Source organism: Quercus robur, chromosome 1 (genome assembly GCF_932294415.1).
Source record: "Quercus robur chromosome 1, dhQueRobu3.1, whole genome shotgun sequence".
NCBI classification, from domain to species: domain Eukaryota; kingdom Viridiplantae; phylum Streptophyta; class Magnoliopsida; order Fagales; family Fagaceae; genus Quercus; species Quercus robur.
Genome location: NC_065534.1, coordinates 25,448,589 through 25,468,101, shown reverse-complemented (window position 1 = coordinate 25,468,101; position 19,513 = coordinate 25,448,589). Strand labels below are relative to the sequence as shown.

Genomic DNA, 19,513 nt, shown 5'->3' with positions numbered 1-19,513 from the left:
TTTTTTTCTGGTAAAAAAATATTATTTTATTTACTGATTATAAATAACCTTATTGGTTAAAATTTAGAAGTTTTTTTTCCTTAGGGTCTTAGGTAACCGCATTTTTTGCTCTCACATTTAGCCGGCACTGTTTAGTGACTAAAAGGTAAAAGCACACCGGAGATGACTATGGCTATCTGCCCATTAAGGTCACGATACAATGAATTGAGCACTAAATACTTCATAGTTTCACACAGAATATATCATAGGATGAGCAAAAGTTTACGGCACTACTTATTAATGTCCATTCTCCCACTAGGGATAAAGTCATTTTTATAGTATTCTATATGGATATGGATTCAAAAAAGTCAGATTCTTTGAAAATTTCAGTGTCTGCTATGACTTTCTGTGAATGTTAACAAAGCTTCTGGGTCATAAGAGACGTATCAAATTGTGACAAGTTACCCGTCTCCAACTTGCTGCAGAAGAATATCTGATAGACCTTAAAGCCCGGTCCTAACTTAGAAATAGCTGCCGATTGTGAGTTGCATCAAAGTTGGCTTAAAACTTGACTGGAAATTGTATAGCACCCTTATCTGCTTGACAAAATCTTAGAAGCTTCAAAGCTTTAGTAAGCATCATTATGAACTACGTACAGGTAAGCAGCTTCAAAATTTTGGTTGCTTCTGTGGTGTTTTATAGTGGCCATGGAAGCATAGCTAAGTTGCTAATTAACTAGAGCATTCCCTTTGTCTATAAAGAATAGGGCAAAGCTGAATTAGAACCTGGCTTTTAAGGTTCGTGTACTATTAACCATTAAGCTGTGACCATTCCTGGAATATTAATATTATCCATCAGATAACACCAAGTTGGTGGTGTTATAAATTTATAAGAATTTTATTAACGTGTGTCCAAGGAAAGTTGTTTACCACGTGAAAATGGAAATTAATAATGGCTGAGTAATGAGACAAGGAAAGTTGTTTACCATATACACGTGGTAGACAAACGAGCCAAGATCTGAAGTGGAGAAGCTAATAGTATGTAACAATGAGCAAGTAGAGAGGGCACAATCATCATTTAATACTTGCTTACTTGCAACCTCCGTAAATACCAAATAGCATAGGGAGGGCACCGTTAATTTTTGAAGATGAAATAGGATGGATGAAAAATTTTTGGAAAGAAAATAGAAATGAAAATCTTTTTGGAGTGTGTTTAGTTGGGTGGGAAGAAAAAAAAAATGGTATTTTCTCCTTCGGATCACCAAAAAATTTTCTCCAATAAAAGAAAACGGGGAGGAAAAATGAGCTCCTAAAAATAACCCTAATATTGGACTTCACCTCCAACTTGTTGGGTTTTTTTTTTTTTTTTTTTTTTGTACTTACGTGTTGGCTTCTTTCTTTTTTTTCATTCTCTGTACTGACGTGTTGGTATCTTTCTTTTTTTTCTTTTTTTTTTCTTTGATTTTTTATTTCTATGTACAAAATAGGGATGTGCATGGGTCGGGTTGAGGAGATTTTTTTACCCAACCCACATGGGTCGGGTTGAACCCATGAGTTTGAAATTTTTTTTATTATTATTAAATTGAGTAGAAAAAAAAATATTAATATATTAAAAAAACCTAAAAATTAGTATCAATATAACTTCTTAAAAGCAAACAACACTAATGACTAAATAATAATATTAATTTATTAGAATTTGTGTGAACTAATTGACTTTTATATAGGATAGGAAGAATTGGCTATTTAAAAAAATTTATTAATTATATATATATTAAATTAATATTAGTAGGAGGAACTGAGGAAATGCTGCTCTACATCTGTTTTTTTTTTAATTATTAAATAATATATATATATATATATATATATATATATAAGTGCCCTACAATTGATTTAAAAAAATTATTAAATATAAAAATATATATTAAATATGAGTGGGTCGGGTTGGGTTTGGTGGGTTTGTAATTTTATGACCCAAACCCAACCCAACCCGTCATAAAAATTTTTTTTGTAACCCAACCCAACCCACCAAGCCTTAAAAACCGACCCAACCCGGCGGGTCGGGTTGGGTTTGGTGGGTCGGTAGGTTTTCTGCACCCCCTTATACTAAAATGTTGGCTTCTTTTCTTTCTTTTTTCTTTGATTTTGTCTGGACGCATTAGCTTTTTTTTTTTTCTTCTTCTTCTTCTTCTTTTCTTTTGGGGTGCTCATATGTTTATTTTCTCATTAATTTTGGTTTTTTTTTTTTTTTTTAGAAAATAGTTTTAGGTTAATTTCTTATGCACATTTTTTCTAAGTATAATGTATTACTTTTTGTTTTATTTAATAGGGAAGTATAATGTATTACTTTTTGTTTCATTTAATAGGGACATGATAGTAAATTTATACAAACTTTATTTTCAACTAAACAAAAAAGTTTTTCATCCCTTCACTTTTCTATCCTTCCAACCAAAACGCAAATGAGAAAAACTAAAATCTTTTTTATCTTCCCTGTAACACCCGTCTCACTTAAATTTAATTTAATTGCTTCTAGAGTGGAGTTGACAAATTATTTAATTTATTTTGGAAGTGATATTATTTTATATTATGATATTCTACCCAAAAAAAAGAAGGTAACGTGAATAGTTATTTTGTGGATTATTCATATTTAACTTTTAGTCTCCTTATCAATTAAGGAAAAGGATAAGAGATTAAAACCTATTTGGATTAGGAGTTTAAGTGTTATTGGAATTCTTTAGAGTCCTAGCCTATGTAAACAAACTTAATATGAGTTTAAGTGGGAATTAAAGTATTGAAAGCTTATTTAAGTTTTATAGGTTTCTTAAATGCTAAAGAGATAAGTTTTAGTAGGTATTAATTTCCAGCAATGTAGGAAACAGCTTTAACGTGTAAAGCTGAAAAGTAAGTTAGGGCTTCCTGCGTGAAAAAATAAATAAATAAATAAAATAAAAAATAAAAATAAAAAATAAAAAGAGAGAGAGAGAGAAAAAAGAAAACAAAAGAAATCAGTGGTTAGTGTATAAAGGATTAGGAGTAGAGAATTAGGGTTTCTCAAAATAGAAAGGATAAAAGACCGTGGCACTACTAGGGGCAGCCAGCAAATTTGTTGTATTGAGGTAAACATCTATTTATGCAAGCCTTATTGATATCGTTGGACACATATTTGATTAAGGAACCTTCATCTCTAGGCTGCTTAAAAATATTAGAATTATAATAACAGTTGCATAGGAATAGAAGTTATCATGGAAGTGTATTTTAGACATGCATTATTTTATTTGATTTTGAAACAGATCATCATATATGTACGTGGAGTAGCATCACATCCTATATAGGTTAAACACTTGTAGATGTGCTAGGGTGGTGTTCAGATGGTCTATGTGTACTTATATATAGGTAGAACAGATTTTAGTTTTGGGGAATACATTGCAATTATATACAATCTAGAATAGGTATGATGTATATTAGAAAAATTTGTTAAATTTTATATTGCCAAATCTTCATAGTGGCTAAGGAATTGTTTTATCAGAGAACTTTTTGGTCATTCAAAATCTGCCCTTATTGAGTTATTTAATCCTTATTTAGGTTCTAGTTGACATTATTTCTGACAATTAAAGTGAAGCTTAGTTTAGTAACTAGAGGTAAATAGACTTCAGAACATAACGTCTCTCAAGACGTGTCTATTTATATATATATATATATATATTGATAAAAATATATTCATATATATACATAATTGCAAAAGTGAAGTTTCAAAAACTTATACCATTATCAATGCTTTATACATACCTGAATTTTATTATTTCTGAAATGTTACTTTGAAACTGTATATGTTAAGAATGACTCAAAACCATATTTTTGAGAAAGTATTTATTCGATATATGATTGGTATTGACAATATTGTAATTAAGTAATAATATTTTCAAACGGTCAACTAGATAATCTGCCACCTTTGCCAACACAGGGTTAAGTGTTGGTCTTCAGCCGATGTAGTGTTATTGTGGTGTGGTGTAGTGTTATTGTTTGCTCTTCAGAGCCAGTGTATTGGTTTGCACTTCAGAGCCAGTGTTGCCTCTTTGAGGATAGTGTTATTGTTCCCTCTGAGAAACACCCACCGAGTGTTTAGTAGTTTATGTTTTTGTCTGACTAATGTTTTCCATATCAAACTACCGTTTTATTGTTACTGATCTTAATAAGTGGAAAAATTGTTTATTGTTATAATATATTGTTTCTACCTATTTAGTGCATATTGGCATATTAAAATGGTTATTATTTTATTTACCGATTTCAGTGTTATAGTAAAATATTTTACTCCTAATAGTTTTACAGAATTTAATATATTACTGTTAAATCTATATGCAAGTGTTTTATAAAGATTATATTTTGTCATAGATACTATTATTTTGTTTCGAGAGGAATCCTCATGTTATGTAGTCTCTTATTGAGACTCTAGCTCAGCCCCCCCTTTTCCACCCTTTCAGTGGACCTATAGATTGAAGACTTCTTTTGGAATTATGTTAGTTGATGAACTGTTTTAGTATTTTTTTTAGGATAGCGAGTTTAACAATTGTGAAACTTTTTGAGATTGTATTTGGAGACTTTATTGTTAAAGTTTTTTTTTTTTTTTTTTTTTTGTTTTTATGGATTTCATAGGAAAGATTTTAATAGGTTGAAGTTTATTTGTGGATATTTAATTATGCTATGTTCCATTATATTATTGTCGATTATTTCTAAGACAGGTTATTCATCTAAATCATTAGTATAGGTTTGGGGTGTTACACTCCCACTTTTCCCTCTCTTTATTTTCTATCCTCCTACTTTTCGATCTTCCCAACCAAACAAACCCTAAATTCCCCAACCCCAACAAGAATTTCGTCCATCTTGAAAATGACTTACGTAAGACAATGAGCATGCCCACCAAAAATTATAGTACTATTGTAGTAAAACTTATAGAGGACATATAGTTTGGTACTTAAACCTTTACACTGTGTGTCAATTTAACCCTTAACCTTTCAATTTAGTTTTATTTTTATTTTTCTAACGAAAGCCATGTGTTTTTCTAATGAAGGCCACAAGGCGTCTTAAATGACATCCTAAGTTGCATCAAAAATATTATTTTAATATTACCGTTAATCACGCCAACTTTTTCTACATGCCACTTAAACAGCATGGACTATTTTGACACAATACCAAAAGATTAATAGTAACTAACACAAAAGATTAGAAATCAAATTGTAAGGACCAAACTAGTAAAATACGCAACTTTAATAGGCTGCAAAATTGCACCACTTCTAGCCTTTCACGACCATTAAAACCATTACAGATAAAACATTTAGTTGCATTCCCAATATCCTGAAACCAATTGGAGCAAATTGAGCCGGGACACTTGTAATCTAATTTATCGATAAGACTGCTGGGCATTTCTTAACCTTTAAACATGCAATCCAACAATCAGTCTACTAACAAATTTTGCACATCAAAACAGAACTTCAGCAGCAATCTATAATGAAGAAAAAGTTAAAGTCTAATGATAATTAATGACAATATTACTCCATAAGAAACTTAAGGGTTCTGCATCAGCTGTCGCCCCTCAAAGCCTCAAAGAAATCATGTAATACTAAAATAGGTGTAAGCCACAATCACAGTCAAAAAATAGGTTCATAGCTAACGTGCAAAAAAGATGGGCAGCTGTTGATATCAAAAGCCTCAGAGCAAAGCACATTGTACTGATTCTCAAGTACGAGCAGCAACTGGTGCTCCAGCAGGGCGTGGTCCTTGACCAGGGGCACCAGGCCTTTGGTTATCCTCCTGACATAAAAAAAAAAAAAAAAAAAAGATTATGAAACAGGCATCAAGAAAAAGGGCAGAAAACATAAAATTCCATTAAACAAGCCATTTCAAAGACATCTAACTCGTTTTCTGGTGAGTTCATCAAAGCACACAGGAATACAGCAGTGAGATATATAAATGTCACATGAAAGTGGACAAAGGACATCAACAAATAGGAATGTTGGTATGAGAAAAATTATCACTAGTCACTACCTAATTAGATGAACATTTAACACGTATTCAGTAGCTAGAAGATATTGAGTAAAGGGAAAAATAATTTTTTAAGTCTCATGATTTGATCTATCGAGATCAAAATTCAAATAAGTGACATTCTTTTCCCTCTAAGCATTTATCATCCACCTAATAGATCCTTAATCAAAATATATTCCACTCTGTGCACCCCAGCCTCTAACAATCAATTTCAATTACAATTAGCTCATAGTAAAAGTATTTCATTTAACATGGTAAATCATTTCCATTGGCAGTAGAATGAATGACCTGAAATAATATATCATCCAGAGTCCATGCTTCAAAGTTCATTAATTGGAGTTAACATAGAGGAACAGATAATGTACAATATACATAGGTACAATTAAAACAAGTTTTTATTGAAGTGATTTTACATTATAAAGTGTCAGACAAAGACTTTTTCAGTAAACACACTACTAAACTACTACTAGTATCAAATGCATGATTTGGACACAAACTTGTAAAATTCCAAATCGTAGCAATTTTATTTGCACAAGTTCACATAGCAGCCATCAGTGTGCACTCCACATGCCAAACACACAAGAGTAGGCCCATGTGACATGTGAGTGGCAAGGCAACTACCACCTCAACTTTGTTGACAAAATCAACACACAAAATTTATAGACAAGTTTAGACAGAAACCATCAATTTTGCACTCGATGCATGAAAGAGACAATGTTGAGGCATGTGATGCAAGGTGATACATATCAGCTAACGCACCACCTTATAAACAAAACTTATGCAATTGGAATTTTCTCTGGATTTCTTGTTGGTAGGTTACACATGCACTAGAGGGTCATGAGCTCATTGATAAATTTATCAGTTAGAGCTCATTGAGTGCTCACCCTCCCCCTTGAGATTACAAGGAGAGGAGGTGTCATTTGAGATAGAGCTGATTGATACATTTCTCATAATTAAAAAAAAAAAAAAAAAAAATTCTCTCTCCTATGAACAAATATGCAAATATGAACATAAAGTTCTAGTGATGCAAACAAAAGAAACCGATTTGTACACTAATGATAAAACTCAGAGAACAATGTGGGAACTTCACATACAACAACACAATCAAACAGTGAATTTCTAGACAAAATAGCAAAAACCCAACAAAGCAAAAGTTAACAGATTCATAAGATAGCCATACCCTGCGTCTAAACCGCTGTGGGGGGTCACGTTTCCTCCTATCTGTACGAGATCGGACCCTCACAACATGAGAATGGATTGCGCATGAAACACAATACTGCATCTTCACGTAAAGCTTTGGGAGAGTGTACCCTTTTAATAAATAAAAAAACAATGCACACATCAATTAAGCAGTGTCAACGAAAAAAACCCAAAAACACAGAGCTAGAATAGAATAATCACCATCAAAAACACAAGCCTCCTGGACATCTCTAACAGCAGCTTGCTCCACGATATTCCTCACCAGAAACCTCTTGATAGATTTGTCCTATTCACACAATACCCAATTCAATAAAATTCACAAACACACGCATAGACATATGAAATTGCGAAACACATTGCGAGAAAGTGTGAAAACCTTGGGGCAGCATTTGCCGCAGTTAGAGCAGCGAATGAATTTGACGTGACCACGACCGTGCTTGTTTCGGCCACCGTTTCTTCGCTTGAAGGTCATGGCGATTGATTGGGTTTGAGACCCAAACCCTAGATCTGGTGTGAGGTTTAGATGCAAAATGCTAGGGTTTTTGTCACTGGGGTTTGGGAGGAGAAGTGAGAAACGAGAAGGAAGAAGAGTATATATAGCGGTTGTTTAGGGTTATTATATTGTTATATCCAGGCCTCGTTTACGGTTCAACTGGATCCAGTCGGGTATACCAAGAGTGTGACCCATTTTGCTTTTCCTAGCTAAAATAAATCTTCCTCTTCTTTTTTGATAAATAAAAATAAATCATTTTGGACAAATTACAAAATACTACTAAATTAACACTCCAAAGTTTTTTCCATGTTTCAAATTAAAACATGAAGGATAAAGATTGGCAGTTTCTCCGCACACAAAAAAATAATAAAAATTAAGATTGTCTACAAACTTCTTTTTTTTTTTTTTTTTTTTTGAGTAAACTGATTGTCTACAAACGGATTGTCCACCATTAGATTATATTTTCTTCTTATATCCTCCATACTCGCAAAATTTTCAAAATATCAAAAATTAATAATTATTTTATTTATCAAATGTTTAAATTTCAAGTTTTTGTAGTCTAAATTATGTTAAATAAATAAATGAGTTTATGGATCGAATAGCAAGTAACATCTAGTTGGCACGAAAATTTGACTGTGTGTTAAAAACATAACAAGCATGCAGTTTAACGGTTGGATTTTCAAAATATATAGCCATGTTAATTTTTTTTAATATAATTTGTAGCCAAACTTTGTCGATACATGAATTTTTCTCAAGAAAAATTAATATAATTTTTTTATAGATATGATAGTATTTTAATCTTATGGCATTCGTTCCATAATGACTACTCTTTATCATTAGATTAAGATATCAATTGATTTTTAATATAATCGGAGATTTAATCTTACATCTCTTTTTTAACGATAAGAGATTTTACCGGTTGATAAAACTAGGATTTCATCTTTGATGTACCAAAGCATGACCCACCCCCCATGCCACCTCTGCCACCGTAAAGGATTCGAGAACGAGAAAATAAAATACATATAATAAATGTTTTTCAAATACATCTCAACTCAATGTTGGTTTCCCATGAGTTTTTTTCATTTAGTCTTTAACTTATTTTGTTTATGTACTATTATTTTTTAAATCTTACTTTTTTCAAGTACAAATATATGTTAACTCACTTTTAGAATAAAGAACAATAAAAAGGCAAATAAGTTTATTCCAAACGACAGTCAATCATTATCAAAATGGAACTTAATGTTCTTTTAACTACTAAAAATCATCTATAATTGATTATTTAAAAATGTTCATAGTAGTTTCCCTTTTAATGTATGAAATTAATAATCCATAAAAAATCATATTTCATTTTGTTGTGAAGCCTAGTTTTGGCAATATTCATGAATAATTGCAATAAAACTAGAATAGTACACATAAGTACAACCACTTTATAAAACAAGTTGAAATTAAGCTTCAGCATAAGAACAACCACTTTATAAATGAGTTGAAATTAAGCTTCGACACTTCTAGAAATTGCAAGAACTCTAACCATTAAAACTATGTCAAATTCAAGCCCTATAGTACCAAAGAACTTCGATCCACAAATCTTCAAATATGAACATTCAAAGAAGGTGAATAATGGAAAGAATGAAAAGTCTATAAGATGCACAAAACTAGAGATTTGTCATAATACCATTGTAAATGCAGTTTAATCTGTTTTGCAACAAAAAAGAAGAAGATATTGTGTTCAAAACAAAAGCACATTGGCACAACTCTTGCATTGAAAACTTTTCAAGGAAATTAAATCAATAATGAATGATTATTTGGTAATGCAATACAAATACAAAGAAATATACCCATTTATTAATTAAGGGTTGTGTTAACTAGCACCATAAGGTGCCCGTTAATACCCAACTTTATGGCAGTCTTTTTACCAGCCTTATAACCTGCCAGGTTAGTTTTATAGAAAGAAAGAAAAATTAACAAAGAGACCAAAATACCCTTTTTCACATCTCTCACCAACTCAAGCCTTTAGTCATATTTTTGTCGTTTATCCTTAAAAAAAATTAAAAAAAAAAAGGCAAAATTTGAAAACTCAAGTGTCTCTCACAGGAAAACAACACCAAACATCTTACCAAAAAAAACAAAAACAAAACAAAACAAACAAACAAGCAAACAAACCATAAGAACATATAAGAAGTGTCTGAGATGCTGCCAAAATTAGTGGCAACGCCACGTTGAAGGGAGGGGCTTAGAATCAAGGTTTTAAATACTAGAATTGAGGGAGACGAACTAAGTTGATGGTGGGGAAATCAATGAGGAGACAAATTAGGTTAGAAAAGAAAGTTGTGAAAAAAAAAATTAAAGGACAGAGAAGTTGAGCCAAGAGTTTCATATGGGGGAACATAAAAATTTTAAAAGATGAGAAGGAGTTACAAATCTGGAAAAAGGATGAGAAGTGAAATAGATAAGTTTGAGAGAGAGAGAGAGAGAGAGAGAGAGAGAGAGAGAGAAAAGAGTAAAAAAAAAATGATATTTACGTGGGAAAGGAGATAGGAAATTTTAGAAACATCTAGAGAGTCATGGAAGCAGAGTACAGTAACAAACCACCAAAATCGAGTGAGGAGGAAGATGAATTGGGTCCTAGTGTGAAGAAGTTTAAGGAAATTTCAGAAGTAAGGCAATTTTCTACCTCCCGTGGCCTGGTCAGTTATAAAGATAGCTTGATTGGTGATATTCCAGGTGCTTATGAGCAAGCTTTCAAGCTTGATAATGTATGGGATGATGGAGAAGAGTCTAATACGGAAATTGAACCACTGGTTGAAGGTATGGCTGAGATTAAGTTATCCAAAGAAACAAAGGCTCGTATTGGAGCACCATGGGCTAAGGCTTTGATAGTGAAAGTGTTTGGTAAAACTGTGGGTTTCAACTATCTCACTTTCAAAATCAATGCCTTATGGAGACCCATTGCCAAGATGGATTGTGTTAATCTAGGGAAAGACTATTTTCTCATTAAGTTTCATAGTCCTGATGATTATGATAATGTTCTTAGAGGATGCCCTTGGTTTGTTGGAGAGCATTTTCTAGCCATTAAGCCTTGGGAGCCTTATTTTAAAGCTTCTGGAGACAACCTAACTTCAATTGCAATTTGGGTGAGATTTCCAAAGTTGCCAATAGAGTTCTATGATTTGGAAGTACTGAAGGAAATTGGAAGTGCTATAGGGTTTGTTCTTAGAATAGACTCTTACACGGCCAATGGCTCAAGTGGAAGCTATGCAAGACTCTGCATTCAAGTATATATTGATAAGCCTTAATTAAGTCAATCTGTATAGGTAGGATGGTCCAGCAAGTGTTGTATGAGGGAATTTCTTCTTTATGCTTTTGCTGTGGACGATTGGAGCATAAGCAAGAAAATTGTTGTTATCAAATAAAGCAACAAGAAAGGCGCAACAGTAGTCCATCAAAAAGTCTGGAGCAAGAAAAAGTTAAGGAAAAAGCTTCGGACCAAAATTATGGGCCTTGGATGTTAGTAACAAGGAAAAAGAATCTAGTTCAGAATGGACGAGCCAAGTTAGCTTTTAAAGAAAGTCAAGACAATGAGGTAAGCACAAAGGGTAAAATGGTCTTTAAGGGGGTTAATAGGGAAGAAAAGGAGGTTGATGTGATGTTGAAATCTCCAAAAGCAGATTTTCCTCACAGCAAACAAGGGCAATCACGTGTTAGACTTGATGTGTCTAACCAAAGTGTTGCCGTTGAGGAGCAATACCTCATGGATTCACGCCAAGAAGCCTCGGGAAGTGGCATGGAGATAATGAGCTTTCAAAGTGAGGGCATAAGGAGTAATTTTTCTCGAGGTACTAATAACAAGAGTAAAAAAAATCTGGGCATTAAGGGTACAAAATCCCTTAAACAGCAACATCCAACATCAAACCCCAAAACTCCATCTCACCACCTTTCTCTTACTAGTGAGCATGGAAGCCTTTTTTTCAGGAAAGGAGCTCTCTACTCCGAACTGGGTGGGCGATTTGGCATCAAGGAAGACCAGTAAAAGTGTCAGACGAGACCATCCTTCAGATCAAGGTGGCACCAACAAACATGTTGGGTTGGTGCGACGAGGAACTGGGAAGGGCATGGAAGAAAATATTTCCTATCACTCATACCAATATCAGAGCGGGTTTTCTTCCACTAGACCATCCTGCATGGGGTCAGGCTCCCAACCCCTGGTGGATTTCCATCTCACCACCTTTCTCTTACTAGTGAGCATGGAAGCCTTTTTTCAGGAAAGGAGCTCTCTAACCTCGGACTGGGTGGGTGATTTGGCATCAAGGAAGACCAGTAAAAGTGTCCGACAAGACCATCCTTCAGATCAGGGTGGCACCGATGAACACGTTGGGTTGGTGCAACGAGGAATTGGGAAGGGCGTGGAAGAAAATATTTCCTATCACTCCTACCAGTATCAGAACGGGTTTTCTTCCACTGGACCATCCTGCATGGGGTCAGACCCCCAACCCCTAGTGGATTTTCATCACAGACACACCGGTTTTGTCTTGGGAGGAGACGGAGGAATTGAGCAAGCAGAGAAGGCCATCTGTGATGCCCCACTTCGACGAATCCGGGTGGATAATCCGAGAAAGGAAGTTGGTGGATTTCAGGGGAATGGCAACAGCCCACATATGGAATCACCCAATGCTAAAGCTAGTGCATATTCTAGCTCCGGTGAATATATGCGACATGCTAATCTGTTGTAGGGAGGATGTAAAGGGAATCCTGAAGTATATGATGGTCTGGAAACCAAAATGGAAGAATTCCAAGGAACTATTGAGGAGGTTAGGATGAAGTATGGTGGAAGCAGCCGCAATGAATCCTAGTCAAGTTGAAGTTCCTATTGGTCAGTTTGTGCAAATGAATATCCTAATGTGGAATTGCAAAGGTGCTCTGAACCTGGATTTTAAGAGGCGGATTTTTGAAATGACTGTGAATCACCGCCCTTCGATCATGGTAATTACGAAGACTAGAGTAAGAGGTGATAAAGTTGAGGATATCATAAGTGGTTTACCCTTTGATGGTTTTATCACTACTGATACGATCGGGTATGCCAATGGTTTGTGGGTTCTGTGGAACAAAGATGATGTTGATATTTCCCTTTTGGCTTCGATGGAGCAGGAGATTCATGCTACTGTAAAGGTATGTGCCTCAAACCTTTCTTGGTTATTTACAACTATTTATGCAAGTCCTCGTATTGCTGAAAGACGTATTTTGTGGTCTAATATTGAGGAAGTTGGTCACTTGCACACACTGCCTTGGCTAATGATTGGTGATTTTAATGAAGTCCTTTGTGGTGAAGATAAATTTGGGGGTAACCAAATAAATATTAATAGGGCGTTGGAGTTTAAAGCTGTACTGGACTCTTGTAATTTTGTGAATTTGGGGTTTGCTAGACCCAACTATACCTGGACTAATAAAAGGCAGCTAGCGGATTTGATTTTGGAAAGAATAGATAGATGTTTTGCTAACCTATTGTGGAGAGTTCTTTATCCAGAAGCAGTTGTCACTCACTTACCCATAACATATTCGGATCACCACCCGATCCTAATTGAGTTATGTAAGCCCAATCCTGATAGGGCTAACAGACCGTTTCGCTTTCAAAGCATGTGGTTGTTACACCCGGATTTTTCTAGGGTGGTGAGAGAAGCTTGGCTTGAAGGAAGACAGTTGCATTTGGCCAAAGAGGAGTTCACTAGAAAGGTGAAGAAATGGAATGTTGAAGTCTTTAGGAACCTTTTTACTCGGAAGAGGAGGGTTTTAGCTCGACTAAATGGGATTCAAAAAGCTTTGGCTAACAATCCCAGTGAGTCTCTTATTAGATTAGAGAAATACTTGATTGATGAATACTCTTCCATTCTTCTTCAGGAAGAGGAATACTGGGCTCTTAAGTCCAGAATAAATGCTACTGCCTTTGGGGACCGTAATGCTTCCTATTTCCACATTACAATTGTGGTTAGGAGACAGAGGAATAAGATTAGATGTTTAAAGAATAGTGTGGGGGAGTGGATTATAGATACAGACGCAGTGAAAAAACACATTTTGATGGGGTTTGAAAAACTTTATACTACTGAGTTGAGTCTATCTCACTGGCAATCACCAATCTCAAGATTCTCTTACTATTTTCCGTCAGAAGAGGAAAGTGCTTGGATAGGTAGAGAAGTGGTAGAAGAAGATGTCAAAAATGGATTATGGAGTCTAAAGCCTTTCAAAGCTCCAGGAGTTGATGGATTGCATGCGGGGTTTTATCAACAGTTTTGGCATGAGGTGGGAAAATCTATTAGTGAAGTGGTTATGGATGTTTTTGTGAAAAGCGTTGTTCCTGAATATCTCAATGATACCCTCATCACCCTAATTCCAAAATGTTCAAGTCCAGAAACCTTAAATAATTATAGGCCAATAAGTCTGTGCAACTCGGTCTATAAGGTTATATCCAAGATTATAGTTAGCAAGATCAGACCCTTTATTGGTAAGCTTATTGCCCCTGTTCAAACTGCTTTTGTGCCTGGAAGGAAGGGTATTGACAATGTTTTGATTGCCCAAGAACTCTTCTTTTCCTTGGATAGAAAGAAAGGTAAGGAAGGCTACATGGCCATCAAAGTGGATTTAGAGAAAGCCTATGATCGACTAGAGTGGAGTTTCATTTATAAAGTTCTTCAAGCTTTCCACTTTCCTCAGAATATAATCAAGGTGATTATGGTTTGTGTTACATCCACTAGGATCTCAATTTTGTTTAATGGAGGTTCCTTAGACCCCTTTATTCCAACAAGGGGACTAAGGCAAGGGGACCCGATTTCCCCATATTTGTTTATTTTGTGCATGGAGTTTCTCGGACATTTGTTTGAACAAAAGTGTGTGGCTGGAGATTGGAAGCCTTTAAAAGCCTCCCGTGGGAACATAGATATTTCCCATTTGTTTTTTGCGGATGACTTAATCTTGTTTGCTAAGGTGGAGGAGCATACATGTGAGGTTATTTCAGAAGTTTTGAGCAAATTTTGTAAGGAATCTGGACAGAAGGTGAGTCTTGAGAAATCGAGGATTTATTTTTCTCCAAATGTCCAAGAGGGAGTCAAAGAGGAGATATGCACTAAACTGGGAATCCAAGCTACGACAAACATTGGTAAATATCTTGGGTTTCCTATAAAGCATAGAGGGGCAGCAAGAAATAGATTGAATTTTGTTGTGGAGAGGGTGATGAACAAACTTTCTAGATGGAAAGCAAAGTTTCTGTCCTTTGCTAGGAGGTCTGTTCTAGTGAAATCGGTAATGTTTGCAATACCGAACTATGTGATGCAAGGAGAAGCATTGCCAGTGCATTTATGTGAGAAGTTAGATAAAATTAATCGGGATTTCTTTTGGGGTTCAACTAGGGAAAAGAAGAAGTTGCATTTAGTTGGCTGGAATAAAATCATCCAACCAAAGGAAGAGGGTGGCCTCGGTATTCAGGCAGCAAGGGCAAAGAATGTTGCGCTCCTTGCCAAGCTAAATTCAAGAATGTACCAAGAAATGGACTCTCTCTGGGCCAAAGTCATTCTAAATAAATATTGCTCCTTGGATAGGAGAAGAGCTAGAAACCCTAATAAACTTCCAGCTTCTTCCAGTTGGACGGCCATAAAGGTAGCCTTTGAAAAAGGTATTGGTTGGAGTGTGGGAGATGGTAGGAAAATTAAAGTTTGGTCAGAGTGCTGGATTAGAGATGTTTCACTTCGAGATTTGATTGTTGGGCCTCTAACTCAAAATGAGAGTGATTTGTTCCTTTTTTATTTACTCCTCGAGCAAGGGCAGGGGTGGAGATGGGAGGTTCTATCATTTGAGCTTCCTTAGGATGTTAAAGATAAAATCAGGGCGATACCACATATTTAGTTTGGGAGAAAGGAAGATTCAATTCTATGGAAACTCTCCAAGGATGGAGATTTTTCTTCGAGGACAGCTTATGCTTTAGCTAATTCCTCTCATATCCTAAGCAATACTTTCCAAGGGGTGTGGATTTGGAAGCTTGATATTTTGCCAAAAATCATCAATTTCCTTTGGCTATGTATGCATAGGAGTGTTCCAGTGAAAAACACTTTTTTTTCAAGGGGTATCATTGAGGAAGATTCTTGTCCGTTATGAAAGAGAATGCCTAAAATGATTGGGCACCTATTAAGGGAATGTATTTATGCCCGTGATTTCTGGTCTAAAGTAAATATTCCCCCTATGGTTGCTCCCTCATTTCAAGCCACTGATGATTTTAATGATAGGCTTCGGGTCAACTGCTTGAGTAAAGCAATGCACCAATCCTCAGTTCCTTGGAGCTATATATTTCCTTTTACTGTATGGGAACTGTGGAAGCATAGAAATAAGGTTGTTTTTGAGAATATTCCCCTAAACATCAATTTGTACAGAACATGTATAAGCCAGGCAATGGAATTTTATTATTGTGTGGGGAAAATAAACAAACAGAGGAGATTGGCTACCATTCAAGTGCATTGGGAAAAGCCTTCTTCTAACTGGTTCAAATTGAACACAGATGGGGCTTCTAGTGGCAATCCGGGAAGGGCTGGAGGTGGTGGAGTGATAAGGGACAGTGCTAGTGAGTGGGTCAAGGGGTTTGCAAGGAGTATTGGGTTAACTACAAGCATTATAACAGAGTTTTGAGCTCTAAGAGATGGTCTACAATTGGCCATTCAGCTTGGTGTTCAATATTTGGAAGTGGAACTTGATATAAACCAACTACATGTTTGTTAGAGAGCATATCCTATTTTGTCATAACTTGAAACCATTGATTGTCAAACTTTTCACATGACTCTAACTTATATAACTTATAGAAGTCCATGTACCAATTTAAATATTGATTATGAAGAATTGATGTAAACCAACTGCTAAATTTAGCGGTAATATGCCATATACAAAAGGCATGTTTTGTAGTTGGCAATTCTTTTGATATTGTCTTTGTAATCAATGGATCTGGGTCCGTCAAAATTGCCTTAGGTTGATTATTCATTAAGCATGCAAAAGTTTGCTAATCAAATACAAATTTACTAAAACATGAAAATATTTCAAATGATATTGGTTACTATTCTACTAATTAATCAAATAAAGTTTAAAAATAATTGCACAAATTTATGAGACAAAGAATGTACCCTCATTAACCATCAAAAGACACTTGTTGTTTCATTTTGAAGAAGTGTACAACTAAAGAGAATTGTCTTTCCATTATTATTGATACCAACAAAAATATCAAAAGGCATATCATAAGCATTCACTTTATAAGTAGTATAAAAAACAACCACATCTTCATATTTTTTGTACCAATCAAAATAATTAGTAGGTGACCAAATAATATATTCCAATCTATTTTCTTCATCGGTTGTAAATGCATATTGAAACCTAGAATTCTCTTCTTTAACAACTTTGCAAAATTGTAGAAGATCCATGACATCATTCTTTGCATTCTTCCTTCTCATTTTCACATAAAGATTATGAACATCCCTTTAAAAAAATAGAAGTTGTCCATGTTTCAAATGCCTCTTAATATCCATAACACGCATTACTTCTCTAATTGAAAAGTGCAACTTCTTTCAACAAGAAAATGTGTTTTCATCATCTATAGTGATAACTCAATTGGCTGGAAGAAATCGCACTTCCGAATGGGAGAACAAATCATGATTGTGGTCTACAACAAACTTAGTGACATGCCATTCTCAAGGAAATATATCAAATGACTTTCGTAAAATGATACTTAGATAGATCCACTATTTTTAGTGGTTGTTTACCTTGTTGATAACAAAAGAAATCACATCTTGCTATTTCTCCTTTTTTTTTTTTCTCAATACGACATTTTCGAATTGTAAAACCATATCGATTTGCATAATTTCTATAGAAAATGAAAGCTTATTCTTCACTAGGAAAAAATTGACCAACAAAAGGCTCAAACTCATTTTCTATTGAATTTATATCTTTATGTTCTTCAATAACTCCCACTTCATCTATTGGACATTCATTCCAATCAATTATTTTCTCTCCATAAGTTTTTTTTTTTTTTTTTTTTCCATCATTTGGAAGCTCATTTAATTCAATACAATTCTTCAAAACACTTCCATGAACCTCACCTACAATCAAATAATCATCAACTTGTGCTATATTAAAACAAAAATTAAAAAAACAATCAACATCATATTATATGATAAATGAATTATATATTACAAATAAAATGAAAATAGTAATACCTTCTTGAGACAATTCATTTAAGTCAAAACAATTCATTGAAACAAATTGATGAGTCTCACTTGCATCTACATTGTCATTCATTGGTGCTATATTAAAACAAGAGTTTAAAATATAAACATCATATTCTATGATAAATGAAATGTAAATTACAAACAAAATAAAATTACAATACCTTCTTGAATTGGTTCATTTAAGTCAAAACAATTTTTTTGAGTAAAGTAGCAAGTTTCACTTGCAACTACATTCTCATCCATTGATGCTATAATATAAATGTATTAGAAATAAAAATTAACATCATATTAATTTTGGTACTATATTAAACAAGAGTTTAAAAAATAAACATCATGTTCTATGATAAATGAAATGTAAATCATAAATAAAATGAAATTATAATAACTTCTTGAAGTGGTTCATTTAAGTCAAAACAATCTTTTAGAGCAAAGTATTGAGTCTCACTTGCGACTACATTCCCATCCATTAGTGCTATAATATATATTTATTAAAAATAAAAATTAACATCATATTAATTTTAACCTATTTTTAAAAAATAACTATGAATCAAATAAAATACAATAGTGGTACATTGTTTAATAATTTCTCAATCCTTTATCAAGATTTCTTTATCTCTTCTTCTCTTTATTAAGATTTCTTTATCTCTTCTTCTCTTTGATATTGGTAAAAGGGAAGAAATTGAGTTTGATATTGGTAAAGTAAAAGAAAGTGGATAGTAAAATATTGGTAAAATAAGATTTAGTGGGAAATAAAAAGTGAAATGGAGGGAAATGTGCTAAGAGAGTAATTTTGTCCAAAAAAGAAAAATTCTTCTTGCCAAGCCATGTCTTCTTTAAGAGGGCAATTTTGTCCAAAGAAAAAAAACTCTTTTTGCTAACCGTATTTCGTATATCCCTTCTCTCATTTATCCAATTTTTTTTATTAAATAAGACTCACATTATTTTAACCTTAACAACTACCGTGCCATTAATTAATAGGAAAATGTCTAGTACACATCACTCGATACACACAGTACCCATACTTTCCAAAAACAAGAGAAAATTGGAACTTCAAAATAGTGACTTGAAGTCACAATTTTCCTTATTTTTGGGGAGTGTGTATACAATGTGTGCAAGTGTTTTTAATAGACACTCCCCTTGTTAATATAAGTTACATTTGTGAATCAATTTCAACTATTTGAGTCCTAAAGTTGAAATTTTGCGTTAACAATAAATTCTTCTTTAAAAGATCAAAATTTAGCGGTTAAAATTATATGGTGTTCATGTGGACACCATATACAGACCCCGTTCACATGGATGGACCATGGAGGCCTACTACCAATTGGGCCTTATTTATATATATTAGATCTTATTTAATTTAAGAATTCATTTTGTAAATGATTAAAAGCTATTTCCTTCCCCAAAAAAAAAAAAAAAAAAAAAGAAGGAAGTTATTTCCTTCCTATAGGTTTATAACTTATTTACTTTTGTTTGGTAAGGAAGTATTTGTTTTTTATTTCCTTTTCTTCCTTTGATAGAATCTAAAGAAGTTGAAGTTCAGTATTTAATGCTTCATTGGTTAATAAAAT

The 19,513-nt window shown here is 34.0% G+C and overlaps 1 protein-coding gene across 1 annotated transcript; it reads right to left on the bottom strand.

Moving 5' to 3' along the window:
• Positions 1-5,439: 5,439 nt before the first annotated feature.
• Positions 5,440-7,806, bottom strand: LOC126727189 (40S ribosomal protein S26-3-like). The gene is made up of 4 exons (XM_050432740.1): positions 7,588-7,806; positions 7,413-7,497; positions 7,192-7,322; positions 5,440-5,780 (listed from the first exon to the last, which is right to left on the bottom strand). The coding sequence occupies exons 1-4, from the start codon at positions 7,681-7,683 to the stop codon at positions 5,706-5,708; spliced, it is 387 nt and encodes a 128-aa protein (XP_050288697.1). The 5' UTR covers positions 7,684-7,806; the 3' UTR covers positions 5,440-5,705.
• Positions 7,807-19,513: the final 11,707 nt, after the last annotated feature.